We start from the raw sequence: 16,388 nt of genomic DNA on the forward strand, positions 1-16,388 counted from the left end.
GCAGTTTACTAGTCCTTTATCTAGGGAATTGGTTACATAAAATAGGGTCCATCTACTCAGTAGAATACAGGAGCTTTTTGGTACTGATTTGGAAAGATCGCCAAGGTATATTAACTTAAAAATAACAAAAACAAGAAGTAGAGTTGTGCATGGTTTGCTGCCATTCGTGTAAAGTAAGGGGGGAGGGGAGGAATAGGTATTTCTCTTTCTTTGTAAACGCATCCAGCATCTTTGGGAGACACACGAACAATCCAGCGGGGAGAGGAGGTGCAGAGGGGGAGGCTTTGCCCTGTTCAGCCTTTTAGTTTTGAATCAAGGGAGTGTGTTCTGTCTTCAAAGAATGAAATACAAATACACCGATAAAAACCTACTACAACTTTCAAAAGCAATGCTGTGCAGGCAGCAGTGACAGGGCCTGGCGACTGATTAGATGTTGGATGTGAGAGGAGACAGAGATGACTCTGGACTTGGTACCTTGAATAATTGGGGAAAAGATGGCAGTTCTGCTGAGATGCGAATGCAGCAGCGGGAGTGAGTGTGATCTGGGCCAGGTTATGTTTTAGGGGCAGCTCAGTGCCGGGAGCCGGTCCATCCTTGCTGTTTCAAGGGACCTGGCATATATGGCATACTGTTCTTAATATGTTTGCTCACATTCTTGGCACTATGTGTTTTAACCAAGGTCACCTCTCTGAGAAAGGTTGTTTCCCCAGGTAGGGATTTTCCCCTGAAGTTAGGGAGGGAATAAAACCCCTTAACTAAGTGCCAGGCGGGTAATTAATCACTTTAACTACGAACAATCATGCTTAAGCTACATAATCTTTACTCCCTGGAATGGAGATAAGAAACATCCTAACCTTTGGAATAGAGATTGATAGGATTGGAATCAACTGGTATAAATACAGCTGTAACAAGACAACAGGACACAGAACCTAGACACAGAAACTGGCCACAGAACCTAGAGGCAGAACCTAGTGAGAGAACCTGGCTGAAGAACCTAGAGACAGAACCTGGATAGAACATGGCAAGAGAACCTGACTAGAACCTGGTGACTGAACCTGGCTGGAGAACCTAGCAAGAGAACATGGACACAGAACCTGGCTGGAGATCCTGACCAGAACTTGGCTGGAGATCCTGGCTAGGTTGCTGATCAACTGAACGCTGTCTCCGTGTCATTCCTTCTTCGCCAACTCCGTCCACACCTTTGGGGACCCCTGGACCTGCTGGGGTTGGACCCCAGCAGCTCAGGTGTCCACGGAACTCTGTCCAGCAGTTGGAAGTCTGAGTTTGCTGTTGGTTGGAGAGAAAGAGCCAAGTTGGCGGTTTGGTTTGAGCCTCGTTAGACAGAGGTGCAGGAACAGTGAGGTCCGCAGGGGGGAGGCCACCTGCCTGAAGGGAGAGGAAGGTGGATCTTCGCAGGTCAAGGATGACGTGGACTCACAGGTGAATGGGGGAGGAGCATGGGCGCTCGCTGCCAGGACATCCTGGCCCTTGGCTTGGAACAGAGGCAGCAGATGCCCTGCTCACCACTGAGCTCCACATCCCCTCGAGGGATAATTGCTAAAAGCAATCATTTTTCCTCAAGGAGGTTATGCCATTACTAAGAATTGTATTCCTTTGATGATTCAAGTTTTCTATTCTTTGAAATTGTACAGTCCTCCTGGGCCAGCAACCCATTTTTGGTGCTCACCTCATCTCAAAGTACAGTACAGAACACCATAAGGACACACTATAAATAGGGCCTGGATATTATCACTCTTTTAATCATTGCTTTTAAGAGGCAAAAGGAATTAGTTTCAGCCCTCCTGCCCTAAATTCACTTCGGCCAACACTCATTGTTCTAAATCTCGTTTTGTCCGTGGAAGCAGGCTGGCTGTTTCTTGTCATCTCTCCTCTAATAATAAATGTTCTCAGTTAAGATACTTTGCCTCCTCTCTTTCTATACGTTTGGTTTATCTATTATTTTGCTTTCTTTAAAGAGCATCCCCCTCCCCTTCCCTCACCACTCTCCCTCACCCATGGTTTCATGGTCTCATTTTCTTAAACTATCTCAGAATCAGAGTAGCTGAGTGAAGTAAAAATTTTAGAAAATCTTTCAAAAATAGAGTTTGACCTCAAAAGCACAGAGTAAGCTGCTTTTCTTCTACTACGTGCTGTGCATGTGCTTGGAGGAAACCAACACAGATAAGCATGGAATGGGTCTAAATTGGCCCAGAAAATTAGAATATGATACAGAGGTTGTTTAAAAAGTAGCCTGGCCATCCCCCTCTACTGGGTTACCTCGAGGTGAAATTCAGTCAGTTCCATAGCATTTACTTTTATGTTTGAGACAAAGAATTTTTCACATGTTAGTATTGGCTATGAAGGGGATCAAAATATGCCACCTAAAAACCTGCCACTTTGGCCTAAGGATTATTTTGAGCTGAAGGCAATTGAGAAAAAGCAGACACAGGAAGACATCTCTACTCTCCCCCCATCTGCCTAAAAGCAGGGCAGACATTTCCTTTTGTAAAGGTGCCCCCCCCACTCCCCTTTCCTGTACCAGGGGGAGGAGGACAGCACTGCCTGCAGAGAAAGAGGGCCACCAAGATGAGTCTTCATGCGCAGCAAACCTCGCTAAACAACCCTCATAGGCCATTAGTTGCCCCCAGGTGTTTACCTTCCATGGTTACCACTCCTAGAAGCCCAAATCCTTTTCTTTTGTCTAGTCACTTCTCCAGTTTATTGCCCTTTGTTAAAATGATGTATAAATCCCAGTATTTAACTGCTTCTTTGGGTTTGCTTCTCTATGGAGCGCTTGAACAGGTAAAATTAAAAATAAAATACGTGCTCCTTTTCTACTTTTAATCTGTCTTTGTCATTTTAATTCACAGGCCCCAGTCACAGAACCTAACAGGGTAGAGGAAAAGTTTTTCCTTCCCAACAACTATGTTACTAAAATGAGAACATTTTTTATTATGGCAAATTCTAGCTTATCCCTAACTTTCCACAAAAAGCCTTTTTTTCCCTTATTTGTGTTGTTCTTTAAGCACACACACATTGTCTTCCTAATAAGTGGTATGGATGCACAACCTATATTTATTCAAGTAGTTATTGAATAAATATAGGTCCACCTATCGTCTATCAGATACTTGAAAAATAGCTCTCTAGTCTCCACTTACACACTATTAGTGATAACAAACAGTGTGTCCCAAAGTCTTCCATTATTTCACCTTCAAATCCTATGTAAGGAGACAGGAAGACTGACAAGGCTGTATAAGAATCTGTGAAACAGTGAGGGCCTGTGAGACGAGGGACTGGGCTGGTCCAATGAGGGAGATGATCACTGATGATATTTGATGGTTGATTGCAGAGTTTATAAGACAGGGAGAAGTCAGAGGTGATTCCGTAGTTTGGAGATTGTGAAAATAATTGTGCTCCAACAGAAATGAGAAACCAAGTTTTTGAATGAGTTTTGGAAAAAACACACAGGGCTACTGGTGTTTCTGGGAGAATTAGGAAAGGTCATTAAGGCCGGAGGGGTATGTTTGAGATGTGTCAGTAATACTGATGCTATAGGACAGGGATGGCGAACCTATGACACACGAACTCCTTTTTTTGGTTGATTTTTCTTTGTTAAGTGGCATTTAAATATATAAAATAAATGTCAAAAATATACATATTTGTTTTACTATGGTTGCAAATATTAAAAAATTTCTATATATGACACGGCACCAGAGTTAAGTTCGGGCTTTTCAAAATGCTGACACGCCAAGCTCAAAAGGTTCACCATCACTGCTCTAGGAGTAGATAATTCCTTCAAAGGACAGCCATTGGGGAGCACTTCAAATTTGGGAACAGAAAAATAAAGGATGGACCCGAGAGGGGGACGGGGATGAGACGGGTCCCTGGGACTTGACAGAGGAGACACGTCCGTGCGCACCCAGCAGGTAGGAAGTGAGTGCTCCAGCATTTCTGAGGATTACCTTTAGAACTTATTTTTTTAAACTATAGGTGGTTAGGTCCCACTCCTGAAGATTCTGATTGAGGAGGTCTGGGTGAAAACTGGGCATTTATATATTTATATGAAAATGTATTAAGTAGACTTTAAAACTTTAACAAGGAATGATAGGAAACTATCTTTATGACATCATGATGCTGAAGAATGGTTTAAGTCAAAAAACAAAGACCATTAAAGAAAAAGTCTGAAAATACCTGCATTAGAATTTTAAAATTTCTACATGATGAAAGATGTCAGGAAAGCCGTTTGAAAAAGAAAAACCACTCTCGGAAGAAGACATCTGTAAAAAAGGGTTGACATTCAGCATATACAAATTATTCCTGCAAATCAATTAGAAAAAAGACCAACAGCCTACAAAAGGGGGTAGGCAAAGGGTGGGATAGGCAGGTCACAGGCCAGGCAGCTCAGACGGCTGAGAAGCAGAGGAAAAGATGCTCAAGCCCTTGAGTTATCAGAGGAATGGAAATTCCAATGACAGCTCAGCAAGGCACCACGTCATGTCCCTCACGCTGACAAAACCCATTTCTGACAATCCCAAGTGTTGGTTAGGATGTTGGTTAGGAGCAAATAGAACTCACACGCTGCTGATGGGAGAGTTACGTTGGTAGACAGCAACTCCTCACTTAGCATCGTTGGTGGGTTCTTGGAACTGCAGTGAGATGACATACAATGGAGCCGGTTCTACCACAGGCTAGTTGATATAAACAAGAGTGGAGTTCCTACAGCACCTCATCAACGTGCAATAAAGCGACATTATTTGAGGACCGGCTCCAGTCACTTTGGAAAGCAAATTTGGCGATATGTAGAAAAACAAAGATGCACGTGTCACAACTTAGCAGATGCCCTCCTGGGCGTGGATCTCGGGAAATGATGGCACTTGTGTTCAAGGAGACTTGTAAGAGGATGTCCATTACAACATTGTTCAAAATTGGAAGCCACTGGAATGCCCAGCCATAGGAGGGTGGAGGGAGGACCAGTGGGGAGTTGGCACCATAGGAAACAGCAGTGTAAGTGGATGAATTGGAGCCACAGGTATCGACATGGTCAAATCTCAGAAACAAACTGTTCAGCCAAAGAAGCTAGTTGCAGGAAGATAGGCACGGCATGGTATTCTTTTGTGTGAAAATTTTTTTTTTAATATATTTTATTGATTTTTTACAGAGAGGAAGGGAGAGAGATAGAGAGTTAGAAACATCGATGAGAGAGAAACATCGATCAGCTGCTTGCACATCTCCCACTGGGGATGTGCCCGCAACCCAGGTACATGCCCTTGACCGGAATCGAACCTGGGACCTTTCAGTCCGCAGGCCGACGCTCTATCCACTGAGCCAAACCGGTTTCGGCATTTTTGTGTGAAATTTTAAAACATTCTAAGCAATACTGTGTATTGTTTTGAATAAGTAAATGGTCAGTACAAATATAAAAATATAAACAGGAAGTATAAACTAAATTACTTAATGGTTGTTTCAGGGGAGAGGTACACAGGAATTTCAAGTCTCCAATGTTCATTATGTTATTCTTTATTTTTCTGTCTTGAAATATTTCACAATAAAATAAATAGAGAAAAAATCCAGGTGGTTCTGATATATAGTGAGGTCGATAATCAATGCTTCTCAGATTCCAATGAGCACATGAATCCTTGGGGGATCTTGTTAGAATGCTGGTTCTGTTTCATTAGGTCTCGGCTGGGGCCCCAGCCGTGAGCACTTACAGTGCAGAGGGAAAATATAAGTACCCAGGCCTTTTCCAGTTGGAGGCTAACTATGAAGAAAGCTGCTGTGAGCCTGGTGGGCAAGATTCTGTGAATACACGTTTTCATTTCTCTGGGAGAAATGCCCAGGGTACCGTTGCTGGCCCTGTGGCGGCTGCAGGTCAGGGATCCTGGGCTCTGAAACTTTCCAGTCTAGAAACCTGCCCGCTCACTTCCTACGCTCTACAAGCTGGTGTCCTAGATCTCCTCAGGAGTGCTCAGGAAACCTCCCATGTCGTCACTAGACATTACCGGCATCTCTGCTTTTCTCTGTCACTTACCTTCAGAAGGAGAGACAACCACTCCTCTTCATGCAGTAAGCTACCTAGAGCCTGGTGTCAGGCGGTGCTGGGCTCCCTCTGAGCCTGAATCTGTAGTCTGTCGCATTTGATACCTTCTCTGTCCCTCAAATAGGGGGTCCCTTCCATCTGTCACTACCTGCTGGTCAGAGGGCGGGGCACGGTCCTGGAGCTTCTGAAAAACCGCCTGATGTTTCTCAGCTTCTCTGCGTGTCCAGGAAGAGCCCGGTCCTGGCCATGGGCCCCAGTGCTTCCGGTGGGGCTGGGGGTGACCGAGGCCTGTGTTAGCGGGATCTGGCCAGTCCTTAGGGTCAGTCCCTAGTCTCTGGGTGAGCCTCCTAAGGACCGGTGTTGAGTTTCTGCTCCCTTCCTTTTCCTTATTTGGTTCCCATGACTTTGACTCTCTGACGGGGGTTGCCCCGCTTTCCAGGAACCTGCTTATTACATAATGAATTCTTCCGGCTCTGCGTGGAGCTGGACAGCTTTGCTTTCATCCTGGGCCACGTTTAGCGAGTCCTCTTGAAGGTCCTCAGCTCTGTTCCTGCAGGTGAAGCGCATCGATTTGCTAAGACCGAGGCGTTTATATTTAGAACCCAGACCACACTCATGGGAGGACCTTGGCCTCCCGGTGCACGTTGGCACCTGCTTTGTTCTGGTGACACACTCTTGGTCCCAGGTATTTTCCTGGCAAGGTCCCGCGCTGGGCCAGCACTTTAGGGAGACGTCCGCTGAGCGGAGCTGCGGAGCTGCCTCGCCTTGCCCCGGGAGGCCTGCTGTGTGGCCCCAGCGGGGAAAGAAGGCACCTGCTTTAAAACTCTTAAAAAGTTAGTGATCATTTATGTAGACTCCCCTTCCCAGGGCTCTCTCTAGCAACCTGGGGAGAATTCATGCTGACAATAAGGGTAATAATAATAGCGAACATTTATTGAGCACGTCAACCACATTTTATTCACAAGGGAATGAAGACCCCGAGTGGCTAAGAACCCCATCTGACCGAGCCCCTCCTCAGGTGTATCCCACCCCGCCCCTCACAGACCCGTGGTCGAGGCCTGTCCTTTCCCGCAATCGGGCTGCAGGAAGGCGGCAGGTTTCCCAGATTCCGGAGTCACCGGAACATGCCGGCGGACCATCCGCCCCGGAACCCCCGCTGCTGTGGGAACCGCAGGCCGGCTGAGTCACGCCTCTGGGAGTAGGGCCAGGGAACATGCATTTTTGGAATGCTCCTCCCAGGGACTCCGCCTGGTATTTTGGGGGCGCATACTATTCACGGGTTACGGGAGGGCCTGAAGCCAACAAAGGGATCGTGAGGCTGCAGGGCAGGTGGGCGACGTTTTCTATCAGGGGCCTCAGTAAATAGTTGCCCTTGGTGGCCACGCAGGTCCCTGCTGCAGCTTCCCACTCGCCGTCGTGACATGACGCGGAGGCCGCACAGACGGCCTGTGGCCCAAGGGCATGGCCGTCTCCCAGTAAAACCTTGTTTCCTAAAACAGGCCTTGCCGAGGGCAGAGCTTGCTGCCCCGTGAGAGTGGAGTCATCCAGGCGCTCCAGCCCACGGAGGACCCTCCGTGGGAGTCACTCTCGCTGCTTCGTGACCCACAGAGAGTTCTGTCAATGGAAAGACAAGCACCACCCTGGCCGGTAGCTCCATTGGATAGAACATTGTCCCGATGCACCAAGGTTGCAGGTTTGATCCCCAGTCAGGCCACATACACGAATCAGTCAATGAATCATAAATACGCGGAACAACAAATCCCTCTCTCTCCCTCTCCCTCTGCCCCTCCCTTTCCCTCTTCCTCCCTTCCTCTCTCTCTCTAAAATCAATAAATAAGAAATTTAAAAAAAAAGATAAAATCACCACCCTGGCCGGTTGGTTGCTCAGTGGTTAGAGTATCAACCTGAGGACTGAAGGGTCGCAAGTTCAATTCCTGGTCAAGGGCACGTGCCTGAGTTGCAGGTTTGATTCCCGGTCCCGGTTGGAGGTGTGCAGGAGGCAGCCAGTCAATGTGACTCTCTCACATTGGTGTTGGTTTTTGTTGTTGTTGTTTTTTTAAATATATTTTATTGATTTTTTACAGAGAGGAAGGGAGAGGGATAGAGAGTTAGAAACATCGATCAGCTGCCTCCTGCACACCCCCGACTGGGGATATGCCCGCAACCAAGGTACATGCCCTTGACTGGAATTGAACCTGGGACCCTTCAGTCCGCAGGCTGACGCTCTATCCACTGAGCCAAACCGGTCAGGGCACTCACATTGGTGTTTTACTCTCTCTGTCTCCCCTCCTCCATCCCTTCCACTCTCTCTCTAAAGATCAATGGGAAAAAAAATATCCTTGGGTGAGGATTAAAACAATAACAACAGCAAAAAAAGGTAAAATCACCTGTTGTGTATAATAGGTAAACCTTGAATCTTAGTGACTTAAACAATAAGAGTTATTTCTCACTATATTACTGCCCAATGAGGGTATTTCTACTTGGGATCTTTTATGGGGTCATTTAGGGACAGCGCTCATCCTTGGCGTGTCCTCTTGGTCTTCACAGCCCTCTCCGTTCAGCCAGTGGCTGGGCAAGGAGAGCAGGGATGATTTGTGGGAAATCGATGCGCTAGGTCTGCTAGCTGGGCCCATAATTTCAACCCACATTTCAAAGGCCAGATCTTATTGTTTGGGGTCCAGAAACAGAGCGATTTCTCAAGTCTAAGAGGCCCCTTGTCTCGAGACTCTCTCCGTTCCCTTCTGTCTTTGCTTGACACCCATCCAGTTCTTGCCTGGGCTCATCTCTTCCTTGTCAAAAACCTTGCTGAGGTCAGCCAGCCGGAGCCAGCATCTCTCTGCTCTGTCCAGCCACTTTCCCTAGCACTGCAGGCTCAGAGGGCTCAGTTCCACCTGCTACATTACTGTAGGTGTAAGTTTTACCACATATTTCGCTACTTTATAACATAGATTTCCATCTTTCAGCCTCTGAGATCAATTTCCGCACCGGCTGCTGTCTGCCTGCTAAGCTGGTGCCACATGGTTTAGGTTGTTGCTATGGCAGCACCCCACTGCGAGATACCGACTTCTGTATTAGTTCAGGTAACACAGCGGCTTTAAAAGGTAAACCCAGATTCTACGTGCTTAACTGAATGTTTGTTTCTTGCTCGCATCATTTTCTAGTACAGATGTTCTTGGAAGTGTGAGCTTCCCGCCGTCATTCAGAGACCCAGGTTTTTTCCATCTTGAAGCTCTGCCTTTTTGTGGGTCCTTGCAGTCCTCTCACCTGCTGGCCCTGGGGAGGGAGAGGAAGTGCCCCGTGGGATGTGCCCGGAAGTGGTCCCCATCACTTCTGCCCATAGTCGCTTGGCTAGAACGGAGTCACATGGCCACACTGCCCACGAGAGGGGCCAGGAGATGTAGTCTGGCCACAAGCCCGAGAGGAAAAGAGAACAGCTTTCGGCGCGCACATAGCAGGGCTTGCCTGTTGGGCCAGGTCTGTCTGCCTGATAGAGTAACAACAGGGACTACCAGGGAGAATGTCAGCAGGCAGCCTTTCTCGGGCTCGTGAGGATACCATCAGGCAGTAGCTAGTAAGATCCAAATACGTGCAAATATCTTCATTAACGCACAAATGTTTACTGCAGGTCCACTCTGTGCCAGGCAGGGGCCCGACGCGGGGCCTGGAGGAAAACGAATTCCTCTTGGAGCTCTGGGGGATCCCCTCTAATCACACCCTTTGTGCTGGAACCCAGGGGCCAGAGGGCCTGGGGAGGGAAGAGGAGGGGAGGTTTTAACATGGCTGCTTCGAGTGCTCCCCGCAGCCCTGGGAACTCGCCCGTGACTTTCAGCCTGGCTCCGCCATCAGCACGCGGTCTCCGCAGCCTACCGGATGAAAGGCAGTTAGAGGGGAAAGGGCCACTGAGAGCGGATGTTCTGTGTATATCTGCCTTGGTTTTTTTCTCTTTTTTTCCTTTTTTTGGTTAATCCTCACCCGAAGATATTTTTCCATTGATTTTTAGAGAGAGTGGAAGGGAGGGGGAAAGAGAGAGAGAAACATTGATGTGAGAGAGACACATCAGTTGGTTGCCTCCCTGCATGTGCTCTGACCAGGGCCAGGGATGGAGCCTGCAACCTAGGTACGTGCCCTTGACCAGAATCGAACCTGGAACCCTTCAGTCTGCCGATGCTCTATCCACTGAGCCAAACCGGCGAGGGCTTGGTTTTCTCTCAGGACGTGTTTTCCCTCTCACAGGTGGCCCCAGGATGCAGCGTTGTCATCTGTTTGGTGTTTGTCTCCGGCACTGTGTCCCGGAACCCCTGGGCAGTGCTGAGGGCAGCGCAGGGCGGGGCCCAGAGCTCAGCCTGCTCTTTCTGAGCCCCTGGAACCTCGTGCTAGAAGCTGCTGCAGGGTTGACTGAGGTTGCCGAGGGCAGTGCTAGCATTCGCCACCATGTCCATCAACTCAGCGCATTCTGGTTTTCAACATGAGCTAAGTTGATGGACATGGAGGACATATGTAACATGGACACAGAGGATCTATCTGACACGGACCAGAGCTCCACGGAGGGGAGTTTTTAAATTTGGTTCAGAGATATTTTGGTAGAAGATCGTGTCACTAGAAGCAGGAAGTTAATATTCAGGACACCCTCCCAAGCTGCATTTGCTAACGTGCTGCACGTTTTCAGCTAAGGAAGTGAGAACCACAGAAGGTTAATTTCGCAGATCAGATGAATTCAGCCATCTCTGTGAAATGGTGGGAGCAGCATACCATTAGCCTGCCTAATCTCATTTCTCTCACGCTGTCTCTCCGGGAGCCTATCAGGCAGGCCCTGGCAGGGAGGCAGTCCCGCGGATGTGAGCACCAGGCGGTCTCTTCCCGAACCTGCCTCGAGGGCTGTCATTTAGAAAATGTAGCCCACCTTTTAAGGAAGATGAAAAGGTACTCGCTGCACCTCTCTTTGCATGTCAGATCCCAAATGTTTTGGCTTTCTTAACCACGTAATTCCTGTGTCATTTTAGTGTCTGTGTTTTATTAGTGTTATCTGCATGACATATTAGAACAAAACTTATTAAAACTGTTTGTATTTGTGGGTCTCGGGTGTTTTCATGAGTGCTGTCCGGGGTCTGAGCCAGTCGATAAGATGTGTGTCTTCTGAGTGTGTAACCATGTACTCAAGATGCAAATGCAGGAACAATTTTGTCCTTGTTTTAATTGCTCTTCTTCAATAACTCGTGATTTTTCTCATCTGATTTAATTAAGTCTTCTTTGAGGGGAGGGGGGGGGTAGAAGCATTAGCTACTGCTATATAAAAGATGAAATATACTTGGAAGTTGGATATTTAAAAAAAAAATTTTTTGTTAGCCCTGGTCTTTTTCATATTGTCATAAATTAGAGGCGGGGGATGGGGGGGCTGTGGAGCCTACCAGGATTTTGAAGATTTTTTTCCTCCTATTTAAAGTTTTATTTCTCCGGCATAGCATCCAAAAAATGCTGGTTATTTTTATGTGGACTGTTTGGGACAAAGAGGCTCTCTTAATGAAAGATAATTGCAAGCTTTGTTCCTTGCCTCAAGTTTACTGCACGGTTTCTCTCCCCCTTTGCTTCTACAGAAATGAAATTATAAACCACCAGTAGCCTTGGAAATTTCAATCGATTCCAAATGACTAAATATTTAATTCAATCACTGCCTAGACTTCCAGGGATGACTCGGGTGTTTTGCTTTTCACTGAGGGCTCCAGGAGAGCCAGGCTCTGCAATGGCTGCTGAGGCCCGCGGCCGTGGCCAGGAGGCTCCCCTGCAGTGAGCGCGGGGCCAGCCTGCTGCACGGCAGTCCTTGCCTTTTGCGAACGGGAGCAGTGGATTTTTTGCAGCAGGTTGGTGACCAGATCGCTATGTGTCATACTGATGAAGCATTTTTGTTCCAGCTCTGTCTCGGAAGACCTAGGCTGTAGACGTGGGGATTTCAGTAGGAAACATTATGGATCTGTGGAGCTGGTAAGTTTCCGCTGCCTGTGCAGGGGTGGTGCATTGATTTGGATTTAGAGAGGCTGGCCGAGCTCATCGGATCTTTTGTTGAATGTTTACCGTTAGACCATGTGAGGACAGTATAAGGATGGGATGCCAATAAATGATCATCTTCGTTTGTTTTTATTGTTACGTACTTTTCATCTGTGATTTCAGTTTGTTAAAAAAAAACAACATGTGGCTTGGTCTTTTCCTCTGTTATTGATATAGATAATTTACAAAATGATTCATGAATCCGGAAAGCATTTGGTTTGTATATTCTCTTGTTTCCTAGAAGTTTATAAAGCTAGTTTTTGAGGTTTGAATATTATTGAAATCCATATTTTTTATTATTTTGTACCTTTGCTCTCTGGGTATGTGATAGGAGTTGGATATTTATGAGATTTTTTTTTTTCCCTGTTAAAAGTATATCTCATGGATTAGAGGACTGTAATAGATGATCACTATTTGGAATGAAAATACATTTTCCTTAATGAGGGACATTGGGGTTTGTGTTTTGTGCTTTGAAAAAATAGTGTGCTTTCATTTTAAAAGGGGCATAATGAAGGCATATAATAGCCTCAATTTTTTTAAGACAGAATTGTGATTTTTTTTCTAATTGCATAGAAATTTGAACTAATTTTCAGGAAAATGTGCTCATAAAATTCTCTTGATTATCAACATTATTAAAAACGTTAAATGTATTCTTTCTATTTACAAAGAAATGAGTTGCTTGGATCCATTTGCATAGTGTCCGGTTTTCCCCCGTTAATATAAGCTGCATTCCAGCGGGGCCTCAGTGGTGGGAAATGGCCCCCAGAGTTGTGCGCCCTAGCGTCCTACTTGAAGCCAAGCACATATTACAGGCTCGACTGTGTGCCTGGCCCCGAGCTGAATATTCTTGAAAATATAAAATAAGTAAAAGCTTTGGTCCTTGTTCTTAAGGATCTTGGTGTCCTCCAGCTGGCTGATAAGATACATAAAATGTATAAAGAATGAATTTAGTCCCATACGAGACACATTGATGAACTCCATCAATGCCAGACACCAAGCCAACACAGACCACCACCTCCCCTGAAGGAGCGTGTGGGTAACTGTAATTCCGGGTGCAAATTGGTAAATGTCGTGAGCGGGATGCAGTAGGTCATGGCGGGGGTTGAGAGAAGGGAGGGAGCAGCCCATTCCAGCCAGGGATCTTGGAGGAGCAGCCTGGAAGGCCTCAAGGAGGCTGAAGGATGTGGTTTGGTGGCGAAGAAGATAAGTCAGTAGATATTTGCCAGTGTCGTGATTTGGGGTGTATTCGAAGGGTAGTGAGCAATTGGTTCTGCCCAGCAGAGAGTGTAAGGCAGCAGAGCCTAGTTGTTATAAAGCAAGTCGGCCTGGGAATCAGAAAGGCCTGGGTTCGAATACCAGCTCCATCACTTGTTATCTCTGCGGACTCCTCCGAACCTCAGGGGTGCGGAAGGCCTTGTGCTCTGAAATCATCCTGGTTTCGTCATTTGCTGGTGGTATGATCTTGGACTTCTTTCGGCGTCAGTGTTCCCATCTATGAAATGGGGGTATTACGTCACCTACCTTATAGAGTTGTTAGCTGATTAGCGCACAGACGCACAGCCCATGTTAACGAGCTGTAGTGGTGAAGATGAAATGTGGCAGCAAAAGTAGAACCCCGGCCTCAGGGGAAGACTTTGAACCGGATGTAATGAGTAGCATGGACTCTTGTAAGCAGTGAAAGTGGTGTTGGGGAGAGATCTCACAAGATGAAAAATGGACCCTTATAAACTCGTGGGGATCACAGAATATCAGGCTGGGAAGGCTCTCGAGAGCAGTGTTTCCGCTGGATCAGGCGTCAAAGTGAGCTGGGCCCCATCCCCAGAGTTCCTGCTTCAGGAGGGCTGGGGTTACCCAGCACTTGCATTTCTAACAAGTTCCCAGGTGATGCGGATGCTGCTGTTCCCAGGCCCACACTGGAAGATACCCTGCCTTCGGAGAATCCCGACTAGTCATCTGTTATCCCAGAAGGTCTCCATCCATTTTTTCAGGCCCATTTTTGTTTTTTTAAAATATATTTTATTGATTTTTTACAGAGAGGAAGGGAAAGGGATAGAGAGTTAGAAACATCGATGAGAGAGAAACATTGATCAGCTGCCTCCCGCACACCTCCAATTGGGGATGTGCCCGCAACCAAGGTACATGCCCTTAACCGGGATCAAACCTGGGACCTTTCAGTCCGCAGGCCGACGCTCTATCCACTGAGCCAATCCGGTTAGGGCATGTTCAGGTTTTTATTCTGGAGCCATGAGTGTGTGTGTGTGTGTGTGTGTGTGTGCGAGTAACCAACCTTTTAAAATATTCTAAAGTAAATGTTAAATACATCTTTCAGTTCCATGTATGACATCACCACCTTGCAGCAAATGTTTTCATCCCCTTCCGGTTCCTTCCAATCTTTATGGCTACAAATGTCATTTCTACATGCTGGCAATCAAACTATGACTTCATCTTGCATTCCTCGTTCTTCCTCTGGCTGCCTCTTGTAAACATCTTCTCTCGCTATGTGGTCATCGGTGTCGGCATTCTGATTGGCCCGTGGTGGCCCAGCACGGTGACGCACAGTTCTCTGTGACAGCTTCCCTCCTCTTGGAAACGTGGGTTGTTTCTAGTTTCCCAGGTTAGAAATGACACGCAGTGGTGTTGGGGGTGGTGGGGAGATGACATAGCGAAGTCCCATTTTTGCTGCCTAAGGATCTCCTGAAATTCTGATGCAGCTTTTCACCTGTGGACCACGGAGGATTATTAACTTAAACCCCAGTGGGTGTGTTCTGTGTCTATGAGAAGGTGAATTCGACTTTTCTTCTACCTGGTCTGATGGCTATTTGGGGGAACCCAATAAATCTTGGGCATCCTGGAATGCAAACATTGGAGGGGGGGCAGGGACCCAGGATCCTGTGCAATTGAAATTTTAGCATCTGCTTCTCCTGGCCTTGAACAAATTAGGAGGAAGTCCTTGTGAGGAACCAAGCGTGGCCGCGCATCAGCACGGAGGGCCGCCTGAGGGGCCCAGCTTTAGCCTGGGTGTCCGTTTGGTGAGAACGTGGGCGCTCACTCTCTGCAGACTCCGGAGCTCTCTCAGCCTCACTCAGTAACTTGACTGCAGGCCTGCACCGTGTGTGGGGCACTGTGCCAGGCACCGACGAGGAGGAGAAAAGGTGTTCTGCTCTCCTGGAGCGGTGGTCTGGCTTTGGAAACCAAGCCCTCAAACTTTCAGCCCCAGCCATGTTCCCTGCCTTAACCAGGGGCCATTCACTGCCAGGAACAGAGATCCACCGGGTCCACTAGCAGGAGAAGGTGATTCTCGACAGGAAGCGGCTGGGCCACTGTGACTGCAGAGCCACTAGAGCCCTCCCACCCCCCGCACCCTCCCAACCCCTCCAAACCAGACACCACCACCACCACCACCACCACCACCCCCCGTTTCTCTCTGGCCCTGGTGGTTTCTAGCCTCTTTCCCCATAAACCGCCTCTCTCAGCCTGTCTCTCCCAGCAGCACAGCTTTCTCAATGCTCTTTTTTATTGTGGAAAAACATACACAACATAAAATGGACACAAAATAAAAAAGAGGCCTTCCAGGCTGCTTCTCCATCCCAACACCATTGCATGTCATTTCTAACCTGGGAAACTAGAAACAACCCAATTTTACAAGCGGAGGGAAGCTGTTACACAGTAAGTATAGCCACAATGTTATACAACCATCACATCCACTTTCAGAGCATGTTTTCATCATCCCAAGCAGACACTGTCCCCATTACACAGTAACCCCATATTTCCCCCCTCCCCAGCCCCCAGTAACCTCTGTTTTATTTTCGGTGTCTATGAGTTATTGGTCTATTCTAGGAACCTCATGTAAGTGGAATTACATCATACCTGTCCTTCTGTGTCCGGTTTATTTCACTTAGCACAGTGTTTTCAAGGTTCATCCACCTCCTAGCAGGTCTCCGTGCTTCATTGCTTTTTCTGGCTGAATAACATTCACTGTGTGCATGTACCACAGTTTATCCGTTTCTCTATCGATGGGAGCTTGGATTTTTACACTTTTTAGCTAGTGTGAATAATAGTGCTATGCACATGGGTGTGCAAGCATGTGCTCAAGTCCCTGCATTCAATTCTTGCGGGTGTATTAATTAGCAAGGAGTGGAATACACATCTACATTTCCACCGGCAGCACAGGGTTCCAGGTTCTCCACATTCTCACCAACACTGGTTCTCTTCTCTTCGGTCATAGCCACACTGGTGGGTGTGCAGTGGCATCTCATTGTTTCACTAATGAGTGATGATGTTGAGCATCTTCTCCTGTGCTGCGTGGCCATTT

At 47.2% G+C, this 16,388-nt stretch overlaps 1 protein-coding gene across 3 annotated transcripts in view; it reads left to right on the plus strand.

Annotated features, from left to right (window-relative positions):
- The window catches only part of GARNL3 (GTPase activating Rap/RanGAP domain like 3), a 97,528-nt gene that overhangs the window by 16,449 nt on the left and 64,691 nt on the right, over nt 1–16,388 (plus strand). Inside the window, exons 1-2 of one of the 3 annotated variants that reach the window (XM_081103899.1) lie at nt 10,542–10,957; nt 11,944–12,013. In XM_081103899.1, coding sequence (XP_080960025.1) covers nt 10,746–10,957; nt 11,944–12,013 — 282 coding nt within the window. In that variant the 5' untranslated portion in view covers nt 10,542–10,745. Of the gene's footprint in view, nt 1–10,541; nt 10,958–11,751; nt 12,014–16,388 lie in introns of those variants that run through there. The other 2 variants (XM_081103901.1, XM_081103900.1) reach the window with 2 other exon arrangements.

The sequence above is a fragment of the Myotis nattereri genome (genome assembly GCF_964212035.1).
Source record: "Myotis nattereri genome assembly, chromosome: 12".
Lineage (NCBI taxonomy): Eukaryota > Metazoa > Chordata > Mammalia > Chiroptera > Vespertilionidae > Myotis > Myotis nattereri.